Consider the following 12,215-nt stretch of genomic DNA (forward strand, 5'->3'; position numbering starts at 1 on the left):
GTTTCTGTTCTGTCTGATACCTGCTGAGAATGTACTGATTCCAGACTGTACTGGAACAGTACGTTTAGAATTTCAGACTGTTTAAATTAGCTGAGAAGTGCTAACTGATTTTGAATATCAGAATATGCTTGTTTTCTTTCCCCTCACACTCCTCAAAAACACTTGGCTCCTACCCTGTAATTTGTAAAATACATGTTGTCCATATGCACTCTAATTCTAACAGCATTTTAATTTAAATAGTTCTGTTGAGGTTGTTGAAGTGATCACAGCTCGCTTTGGAGCCCTCCAATTATCTCAGCAGCACTACTTTTACCAGTCAGTGCAACTCAGGTGGCAATTAAAAAACAGGGCACTCAAGAAGTGCAAATAGCCTGTGACAGAACCTCCAGCTTAGCTATGAAAGATACCATTCACAACCAGCATCATCACTAAGAAAAGCTACGGATAAAAATATATAATTTAAATGCTAAAATCTTAGTTTCCTCATGGAGAAATGGTGGGATAATAAAAATAAAATAAACTCCTAAACTATGAAATATTACTCAGATAATTGGTAGCCATCATCTCTTGCACTGTCTCAAATCACACTTTGAATCTTGGCCTGTACCCTCCCATCAGCCTTTCTGCAGCAGCAGATTTGCCAGTTTGCTATTTTTACTCACTTGCAAAATAAATATACATATACTTAAATAAGAGGCCTTTAACAAAAAATGTGCTTGTTTTATTAGAGCTAACATGATTTAGCTCTGATCTAATCTCCAGAGAGAATCTGTTCAGACCAAGCCTCTGCTCAGGCCCACATTGAACAGGGGCCACCAGTGCCACAGGGGTCATCCCACCAACTCTGAGGAATTTTGTCTCACACTACAAAAGTAGCCAAGTCTTCAAATTACATTAGTGGGAGTTAGATTCAAAATACAGAAATGCGGGAGTGGGAGGAGGGGGTGCTTGAATATTTTTCTAAGAGCTCTTTTCCCCTTGAGCAAATGATTCTGCACACAGTTACACACTGTGGCAGTGGCCAGAATGAAAAATGCTTGATGGGAGTAAGAATAAAAAGGCATCAAACCCTCCCAAGGAGCTCCCTGCAGGATACACAGGTTTAAATGAAGCACATCACACACAGCATAGTCACAGTGGACATTTAGAGGCACAAGTGCACAGTCTGGCCACATGCTGTTCAAATATACACAATGTGCTCAGTCCTAGGTGGAGAGGGCAATAAAATTAATGTAATGTAATCATGGTACCTATTGACAGCAGAGTAGCACATTTAATGGCCACTGTCAAAATTATCCAGACACTCACCTGCAACTAATGATCCCAGTCTGAGCACCTAGCATAAATGGCATTGGCTGTCTTCAAGCCCTATCAGGATCAGAATCCTTTCCCCAATAATTTTATTTGTGGATCTTTTGGACTCAAAAGAGCAATTCTTATCAGATAGAGCAAAACAAACTGCACCTGCCAAATTCAGGGATGACTTCCTAAAATAAGTTCTTTAAAAGACAGTTTTGAGTACAAAATTATGTGACTTTACAGACTTTTACTTTTTGCAGAAGTCTTGTGCTGCAAATTCTAAACTTAAAGCACAACAACTTAGAAGGCCTAGCTTAAAAAAATATTACTCTAAAACCCAAACAAAGTCGTTATCATGACTCCATGCTTTGAACACCTGTGCTTGACACTCTCATTAGCTTTAATATTAGTGGAGATGTTATCAGTGTAAAATGAGGATTGCAATAGTTTATTAACAGAAATGCCATCAGAACATGACTGAAGAGGTATTTTCTCTAAACAGTTTTTTAAACCAGCAACATTAATACACGAGTTAGAGCCTGAGTTACACTTTTGTGCATGTAGACCTGCAGCCCTTACTGGGACAGTTTCCACCAAAGTTCTCTCAATAGTAATATTTTTCTTGCATTTCTTCTATCTCAAAATTCAAAAGCGCTTCAGTCTATTCAAAATTTGTCAGCTATACAGCCTGTGTAATTTTTCAGCTGCATGACATTAGTTCCTACTGAGCATCATCTTTTCACTGATGTGCAAAAAACTGTGCTGTTCTACCACAAAAAGGACATACAGTTCTCCTGATCCATCAAATACCACTTGAAATTTAGCACTTACTGGAAGGGCATGATCAGTTTCAAAGAGATGTCAGGTGATATCCTGTGCCTCATGCTGAGATGCTGAACAGCACAAAACACACGGGGGCTCGGTTAGTGGTGTTAGCTTTAAAAACTGGGAACGCTGGAAACTGGAAGGCTTGTTATTGCAATGAAATTTTGGAGTTTCACTAAACCACCAACTGTAGTTATGATATTTTCTGAAAAATCCTTTCTTTATGATTTTTTCTCCTGAGAAGCTGAGAGACCTCAAGACCAAAACGTAAACAATGACTATCTGCTGCTGTGGAATGCAACAGGCGGATCTGTGATTGGTCTCGTGTAATTGTTTCCAATTAATGGCCAATCACTGTGCAGCTGTCCGGACTGTCTCAGTCAGTCACAAGCTTTTGTTATTCATTCATTTTCTATTCTTAGCTAGCTTTCTGATGAAATTTTTTCTTCTATTCTTTTAGCATAGTTTTAATATAATATATATCAAAAAACAATAAATCGAGCCTTCTGAAAAATAGAAACATAGAGTCCCATCCTAAGACCACTGCGAACCCCCATCACACCCAGCCTCCCTCCCTCTGTATAGGTCTGGTTTGCAAAGTTAGGTGGTACCCTGCGAGCCGAGCCCGGCATTCCCAGAGCAGGCAGGGGGCAGAGCCCCGCGCTCTCTCCAGGCAAAGCCGCCCCGCAGGAGCCAAGGCGGGTGCGCGCCCGCCCCGGGGCCGCAGTTGGGCCAAGCCCGGCTCTCCCGCCCCCGGCCCGCTGGCAGCCCCGGCGGGGCCGTACCGGCACCATGGAGTAGGTGAGCATCATCATCATCTCGTCGCCGTCGGCGCGCACGTGTGCGCGGGCGCGCTCCCCGCGGCGGCTGCGCTTGGTGCGGGCGGCGGGCGCGGGCGCGGGGGGCGGCCCCCGCTCGGAGCCGTTCCCCGCCGCCGCCTCCAGCTCCCGCAGCGCCGCGCCCAGCTCCCCCCACTGCGCCAGCAGGAACAGCGTGCCCGCGGCGCTCAGCGCCGACAGCAGCCCCACGGCGGCCAGCAGCGCCCGCCCGCCCGCCGCCTCCATCGCCCCGCCGCGCCCGCGGCGCCCCGCATTTATGGGCGCGGCCCGCGAGTGCGGGGGCACGGCGGGGCCGGGCCGGGCTGGGCACCGGCCCCGCTAAACCGGGCGGGACGGGGACTGCCCTCGGACGCTGCCAGAGCGGGATGCGCCTGGCGCAGCGTGTGACACAAACGGGCTGATGCCGTACATGGGGTTTTCCAGGCGTCGAGCAGTGAGACTGCATAATAAAAATCCCCCCGCTAGACAGATCCCGTCATCACACTGATCCGTGACACGGGTCCTGCAGTTCACAGCATCAGTGAGCTCTCTTATGAATACCATGTGTCATTCACTTACAAAAATTGACCCGTTGCTTTAGACGTTCAAGCACAGACCTTTCCCAAATCACTACTGCTAAACCTTCTGTCACATGGGATACCTTTCATATAGCAAATTTTGTTATCAGTTAATTCATAGCAAAGATAAGAAAATGAATTAGAGCATGTAGCAGAATCTGACTGAATACCAAGACTTCATGAAGAATGTAAAAGCTCTCAAACTCAAAAACACTTTTCAAAAAAGTTATTTTTAAAGTTGACATTTCAAATCAAAGCCATGCACGTTCTTACATTGATATCGTTTCAAACCGACCTCAAGAAACCCCCAGCTTTTGAATGCCAATTTTCCTACAAGAGAAGGCTTTCATCCTTTGTCACAGTGACAATTCTCTGCTGCAACTGATCACATAAATTTTGTCTCCATTCTGACTACACCATTGACCTGTAATTCATGCTAATCCCACAGTACATTGACAGATGAACTATTGGGTCAAACCAAATCTGAACTTAATACACTCAGTTCTGCTACAGCTGCCTAAGCACAGTAGAGAAGCAGAGATAGGAAAACAACTCCATCATATTAAATTTCTCATCTCTCTGAAATAAAAAATTACTGCAAAAAGTGCTGGGGTGCTCAGGTATTGCATCAGAGAGTTTCCTTATGAAACTCCCACAGGTATAGGTCAAACAAGATGAAAGAGAGACCAATCATTCCATCTCATCCCATGATGGCAGATGAGACAGAAGAAAATCACCATGCACCCAAAGGCATAAGGCTTATCAGCACAGAAACAAAGAGTAGTTTGGGCTGAAAAGCACCTTTAAAAGTCAGCCCTTCTGCAGTGAGCAGGCACACCATCAAACAGACCTGGTTCCTGAGAGCCCCATCCAGCCTGGCCTTGAACGTTTCCAGGATGGAGCACCTCTCTGGACAACCCATATCAGTGTTTCACCACACTTACTGCAAAATATTTCTTCCTTGTATCTAGTCCAAACCTACTCTAAGATAGTCTAAGGAATAATTACAAAACTAAATGAGCGAACACTTGCTGAAAAATCATTTGAGGCTTTGGGCCTTGGCAAACTATTCTGAAGGTATCACAAAGTCCTCCATAAATGTGAATAACCTTCCTGATGTCAGTGAGGGTCACAAGAATAATTGCTTCCCCCAATATATCCACACCAAGCAGGACACTCCTGGGTGTGGAAAATGCCCTGGCCAGGTGGGCTCAGCTGTCCTGGCTGTGCTCCCTCCCAGCTCCCCGTGCACCTGCTCAGAGGCTCTGACCAGCCCCTGGCTGCAGGTGAGCACTCTCAGCACCAGCCAAGGTGTCACTGGCTGTCAGCGTTATCCCACAACTCCAAAGTGCAGCACTGCACCAGCTGCCAGGAAAACAAATCATTTTATCCCAGCCAAAACCAGGAGACTCTGCAGTTGATGTCCCAGCTTAGCACAGAAGTGCATATTTGAGTTTTACTTATAGTATTACACTTGTAAAGGAGAAAGAAGAGAAAGAAATAAGACCTTGCATAGAATTTCCCAGAAGACTTATCTTAAGCAGGCTTACTATATAATTCATAGACATAACAAAATGAGTAAGAATCTATCACACCAGCAAGTTAAAACTTTCTGTCCAAGAACAAATAGAACTGCACCTCAGAGACCATACAGCACAACTAACAGCAATTCTTCATTTTTATTGTCCATTTCAAAGAGCAATGATTGAGTAAAAAAAGAGAGTATAATAATTATGAGCTACAATTTGGAGAATAACAAAAGCAACACAGCACTCTTAGCACCCTTGTTTTCCCATCTGCCTAATTCTGCAAGGTTTTCTCTCCATTACAAGCAAAAAGCAACTGAACATTGTTCATTAAGAAATGGGCCATTGGATCAGCACACCCTATCCAAGGCTGCAGTCAGGAACCTGCTGGGATGGCAGAGTGGCAGAGTCCTTCCCCAGGCCCCAACATATACCAGAGGTTTGTGGCAGTGTGTGCAGACCTGCCCTTGGCTTGCTAGGACACACCGTTACACCTCTGGTGAGAAACTGCCCCATTTTTATAAGCCAGGAATCAGCTGACAGCTCAATGTCATGGCAAAGAGGTTCCCAAGACTGCACTGCAAGTTCTTTTAGCTGCTCCAGTGGCAGGAGCAGCTGACTGGGCTGTGGACATTCCTGTCCCTGCCTTCCACTGAGTGCTCCCCCAGCCCATATGAACAGCAGCTCATTCAAATGTCTCATGTTATCCTCTGCTACTGCCTGATAGTGCTGTGGCTCCTGGATCTCTTGTCCCTGTGTGACACAGCTGAGATTTTGGTTCATCCATGCAGCACTTGTTACCAGCTGCAATGCACTTCATGCTCAATGCCTCTCTTCCTTCACAGTGACAAAAACCAATGGTCCCAATGGTGATCAGCAAAGCAGAATGGAGGCTTGGGAATGCTATTGGTAAATTCTAGGAACTTTACTGCTATTTTCCTACTCAAAAACCAGAAAAATTTGCTCAGTAGCAATTTAAACCCATGTGAGAAAAGTGTTATCCCCTAGATCCATCATTTTCTCAGTTAGGTAGAATGCCAGCAAGCAGCACTTCAATTATTTCCTGGCATTCAGAGCCTGTGTCTCTAAAGCACATCCTAACTGTGCATCATAACTGACAGGGCATAGAAGGATCACATAAATCTGCCCAAGCAGCACTGGAAGCAAATAGAAGCTACCAATATGCAAACTGCAGAAGCAGCACCATGTTTTTTCTTTTTAGAATTCCAGCTTTGCAGAGCTGAAATTAATTCCCAGAAAATAAAACATAGCATTCCCACAAGAGGTATTTTTGTATCCAAATTACTCACTATGTGTATAATAAAAAATATTCCTTGATTATCCTCAAGCTGACAATGTATTCAGATGGTGTCACACTTAACTAATGCTCCCACTGATGTTTTACTTTGTAGAAGTTGTTATTACTAAAATCTCATCTATTTTGGCAGCTGCCCTAGTGATAAAGCACATTGGAGATTAGAACATTATTTCACTTGGGTAGATAATGCTGGAAGAAGGACCAAGGTGCTGAGGACAATGCTCTTATGAGACAGTTAAACTGCCTCTGATCATGCCATGACAAGATCAGACAGATTATAGTCCTTATGAATGCTATCAGAAAGAAAATAATCTCTTTTCCTGACCTAGTTAAAGTGAAAAAATGATCTTTTAAAGCTTTCATAACCTGCCATGATAAGTGACAGATTTTATTGGATCTCCCTTCTTCTCGAGAAATACACCAGAGGTTTGATATATTAATTTTACCACTCCAAAGCTACTATAGACTCCAAACCTACAAAGTAGAAGGAGGAAGATCATTCTTTGGGCTGTCAAACTGATGAACAATTAAGGCTTTCCAGTAAATTTCTTGTGCTTTCCACTGCCACAGCTGACCCTGGTGAGTGCTGCAGCCGTGTGTTCAGCAGGGATGTGCTCAGGCAGGGCTGCAAATGCTCCTTCTCCTCACCCCTGCTCCCATTGCTCAAACCATGGCATGCACCAGCAGCTGAGCAGAGTCTGTCCATCCAAACCACAGTTACACTTTAATATTGGCACTGAAATAATATAAAATTTATGAAAATATGAAATAAATATTGGCACATTGCTTCTACAGCAAAGAATTAGCTTTAAAATATCAAAAGGCTTCTGACTATATGCAAAAAGAGGCTTGATTTTGAAATTCATATTAGGTCCTTGCATATTCATGTTCAGAGAAACTGGAGCATGTAGGTTTGAAATGCCTTTGCAGCAGTTGCAGGTCAGGCACAATAGCAGATTTAGTGATCCAGACCACACTAAGCTGTGTGATCAACCTCACCCCACAGAATTAATTCAGGCTTCTATCAGGCACACACACCAGAATGCCTCCTACTCCATTTCTGCACATACATTCCACACAGCTTATGGCATACTGGATACAGGCTTGCTTTTCAAGGAAAAAAAATTACTGGGAGAAGATAACAATACAAAGAAAATACTATAATTCTCATGATTTTGTATCAGAGGTGTGGAAAAGATGGAGTAATACCCCAACCCTTAAATCTTGTATTGTGCTTTTCAGTGGCACAAATACATAAAGCTCCTCGAGGAATCAGCCACAAATACCTTGAAAACTACTTCTGATTTCAGGAAACTCCTAGTTAGTACAGAGTTGCAATACACCAGATGTTTGATACATTCATTATCAACATTATCAATTACAGAATAAGCAAATCTATCCAGAGGAAAGAATATGCCAGCTGTTAATTTGGAATATCTGGATTTATTATAAATCATAAATTAGGACTCAGTGAAAAGTGTTTCTTAATAGGTAGGTCAAGTTGGTGTTTGAAGTTCAAAGTAAAACCCATAAATATCTGCAAGAGCTGCAGCACAAAGAGTACTATTCAGTGGCATCAGCAGAATGTCTCATTGTCTTTGAATGCACATTCAATAAATTGGAGGAAGATGCCTTTGAGATGTTTCATCTGGGCACTGGCAGCTAAAGACTATTTTCCCAGAAAACTGCTCAGAATTCCTCCAACACACATTAGAAAAAAATCAAAGCTACATCATAGACAAAGATGACTTAAGGAGCAAAGAAAGAGAACAATTCAGACACCATGGCTACAACAACCCATTCATAATCCAAATTATGGGGGTAAAGCAACTGATCAAAACACATGACAAATAGGAAGTGACTTAAAAGATCTATCACATCTTTGTACCACCACTGAAATCTGAAAACAATGAGAAGAACTGTAGAAATCCAGATAGCTATCCTTGAAAATAGTCCCTGTTTTTTGCAGAGAATCCTGCAGTTCAGTAGGGAAGCAAAGGATCAGGACACTCCTCAACTACCCTGAAACACAGTCAGGAACTAAATATTAAATATCCAGTATCAAAAAAATAATCAAAATTATGTTACATCCATGTTGAGATACAAAGCAACAAAGAACATTTTTTGGTAAGGGTATTCCAACAACACAATAAAAATTGGAGTTTGCATGCTGGAAACTCTCTGACACCATCCACTGGTAAGAGGTCTGTCCAAGGAGCAGGAGCGGATGTCTCTGCGGCCCAGGTATAACAGACTGGGAGAAATAAAACATCTGAATATAAAACAGAGCAGAATTAAGATTGCCTCTCTGCTTCCAAAACCTCTCTCCACATCATTTCACCGTGCATGGCAGCCACCACCTTAGAGCAACTGCTGCCTAGGGCTTCAACCAGCCCTGTCACAATCCACTCTCTGCAGCTCCTGGCAATGCTCAGTCAGGAAATATGGAATGCAAGCAGTATTCCAGCTTTATTCTCCTCAACTTTTTGTCATTCATATTTACCACTGTGATTCACAGGGGATTAAATATAAATTTGCCTATTCAAGCACTTTTAACACATTAATTTGATATAGAACTATACAAACCATAAATATATATTTTAAGACTATTTATAAAGCCAAGAGAAAGAAATAGCACTATATAACAGCAGTGTTTAATATGTCATAGAGAAGAAATGTCAAATAATGAATTTACTACTGGTATCTCTGAGTTTCAGAAAACTGAACACAGTCATAGCCAAACACAGCTGAAAAATAAATGCACCAACTGCACTGGGATAATTTATAAATGAGAACAGCAGTGTGATTCCAGAACACTCCCAAGAAAACTGCTCTGTATTAGGTAGATTTTTATAGGCACTATTTGCCCACTCATATCAAAACTGTGGGACATATTCTTTCAGGTCCTGATAGGAAAACCCATTGCAATTTTAAAGACACAGAGAGGCAACAAAGACAATTAACAGTAAAACCATGCATTAGAGTGACATAAAAACCAGTTATATTAAAGCAATTTAAATCCATCTGCCATTTTCATCTTTAAAATCTAGCAATAATCTAGAATTGGATCCTCTTCATTTAGAAGAGTTAAAGCTTCCATCAGTAACCAAATAATTGCCAACTACCTATTCACCTAAAATCAGGATTAAAATAATATCCACTGGATTAACTAAAGAGGAGCCTTTAATGAGCTTACCCTGACACCTCAGTGCCTCTTAGACAGATTTGGGATCTTGGTGAGCAGACACTGACAGCCACTCCTAGAAATTATTTTCCTCTACCACTGACAAGGCAGGGCCAAAAGACTGGTTCGGACCTAAATGTCTAGAGTTACGGAAAATTAATTATATTCACAGAAATATTACCACCCAGGGAAAGTTTGATACTACAACAAACTTTATCCAGACACATTTCCTAACAGACTCTCTATTCCAGTGACTCCATAACCTCAAGACAACAGAAAAGGCAACCAAGGCAAGAAACAGGAGATAAAATGTGCATTTTCCTTATTAGATTAGATTTGAAATACGTTTTTCTAAATATAAATTATCCAGAAGCACAATTTTCAGAAAAGCTGCACATACAATAATAACAGGTACAGACATAAAACTGCATTTTGTGTATTTTGCCCTATTCAGGGAGAAAGTGTGGAAGGCACTTGGGTTTTTCCAGCTGAAGGAAGGGGTGCATTCCCCTTGTTCCAGAGCTGTGTATGCCTTGATTTGCAGAGCAGAAAATGTGCAAGTCTGTGCAGATCTGGAACGGCACATGGCTGTGCCACAGCACTCGGATTGTTCTGGGAGCACAGGATGGAGGGGGCACTCTGGCAGAATACTCAGTTCCCTTGCAGGCACTGGAGCTGCACCCACGTCAGGCAGCGATTTGGCACATTCCCTGTCTGGGAAGAAGCCTCTCAGACTGTCTGCATCTGTGCTCCTTGTCTCCACAGTGAAACATCTCAAGATAACACAAAAGGACTAGAAATACCACAACTCAAAAAAAAATCAATAATTTTCTAAACAAGCAGCTCAAGTCAGAAAGACACTTGAGAAAAGAGTCATTTTATCAGGTTTTTGAACATGAATGGCTGGATGCCACAGCACTGCATTCCCAGCCCCTTTTCTGTGAGTGCAGGGGTCCTCTGTAAGGAGTAGTTTGCATGTAATAATGACATCGATGGGCACAACACTTAGTGCATGCAGTGTATTTGTGATCTCTATGTACAGTTTGTAACTAATGTTAGGGTAGGTTTAATAGCAATGCAATTAAACACGATAACACATTTCTTCGGGTGGGAAAGCTGGAAATCTGTGCTTAAGCTGCTAGGCAGGGGAAGTGCAGCAGTGAGGAAGAACTGCAGCATTTCTTCAGCCAGATCAACTATTAAGTAAAAAAAACTAAACCACCAAACAAAAAACCTGATCCTTCCAGAGTGATTTCACCACATTATATTACTCTACAGAAGAGATGAGATGCAGACTGATTGTGGGGTAATCCTCGAAATTTTTTTTAATATTCTACTTTTGATGTAATTTGGGTGCTGATAAGCGTCCTTGCATATTTAAGTAACTACACAAAGCCACCTAAATTTATATGTTTATAATTTTAAAACATTTAGATACTAACTTTAGAATTCTTGCTCATATGCATGGGGGATTGTCATTTATGTGTTACAGAATTAGATTGGGATTTATTACAGATATGTACAGAGTCTGGCAAGCAGAGGTGAGGATGATTTGATACGTAAATATTTATGTGAAGCAAAGCCATAATGATGGGTCTGGTTGTTCATTAAAGAAAGAATAGTTGTAATCTAGAATACTCTAACCTGACTTTTACTGCTTATTACTCAAGCCTTGGATCAATTATTTATTTAGTTTTATGGAAGATCTACTGGACCTGGCCTCTCCTGAGCCTAGAAATACAATCTAAGCCATTAAGAAAATACAGACCAGGAGATTTCCTCTTGATTACCCTCACCAGCCAGTGGTTTCAGTCACCCAAGCACAGCAGAGGAATTTCCATCTGAGAACATTTACTGGGAACAGAGGGAATTATCAAAGGCAGAGACTGAAGTAACACAACCATTCTGCTGCCAAGGTATTTCCTTCAGAGTTAGCTTAGCTAACACAGAGTACTGCCCTGTGCAGGGCTGCTTTGAGACTATTTACAAAGGCTTAACTCAGAATCCCTAATAATTCTGAACATTTCAGGCATTAAAATTGACTGGATTCCACCAAACACTGAAGAGGATTTTGCACCATTTCCCTTATGCTGCTCTCTTAGACATAATCTTCAGCAAATAGGTATCTTCAGGTGAATAAATTTCAGTACTGCTTCTTCAGCTTGAGTTTATCTTGTTACCAATGGGTTTTTAGAAAATACATTGTGTTTCACTTGTTTGCACACCCCAGTAACTGTGAGCAATTTCGCAATGGACAAGTAAACATTTCACTGTATGGCTGGCTGATAAACATAATTACAGATAATTCTTACCTGTGCAGGTTATGATACATTCAGCTTTGTTTGCATTTCAGAACTTATCAGGAATGACCTGCACTAAGCATACTTACATACAGCTTTAAAGATAAGTTTTGAGATCACAGCATTTCCCATACATTCTGGGTCATGAATTCTGGGCTCACAACCAAAGAGCAATTTTGGCTGTTTTGTTACACAGCCACAGGTAACTCTGTGCCCACAGCTTCCTCTGCAGATGGTTACAATTGTCACACTGCGTTGTGCAGCATGAAAATATAATATTCCATCAAACTCTTACATGAGAGGCCCTAAACATAAAACACATGTTTCTACAAAACTGGCTTGCAGCTTTTACAAGGTGGAGCCATAA

The 12,215-nt window shown here is 41.9% G+C and overlaps 1 protein-coding gene across 3 annotated transcripts in view; it reads right to left on the reverse strand.

Annotated features, from left to right (window-relative positions):
• Window positions 1–12,215, reverse strand: part of GLDN (gliomedin) — a 113,530-nt gene that overhangs the window by 13,472 nt on the left and 87,843 nt on the right. Inside the window, exon 1 of one of the 3 annotated variants that reach the window (XM_059481953.1) lies at window positions 2,910–3,188. The exons of the other annotated variants lie outside the window; for them this stretch is intronic. Within the exon in view, the coding sequence (XP_059337936.1) occupies window positions 2,910–3,188 (279 nt within the window). Of the gene's footprint in view, window positions 1–2,909; window positions 3,189–12,215 lie in introns of those variants that run through there. 3 annotated transcript variants of the gene reach the window in all.

This window comes from Ammospiza nelsoni, chromosome 14 (assembly GCF_027579445.1).
Source record: "Ammospiza nelsoni isolate bAmmNel1 chromosome 14, bAmmNel1.pri, whole genome shotgun sequence".
In the NCBI taxonomy this organism is placed as follows: Eukaryota; Metazoa; Chordata; class Aves; order Passeriformes; family Passerellidae; genus Ammospiza; species Ammospiza nelsoni.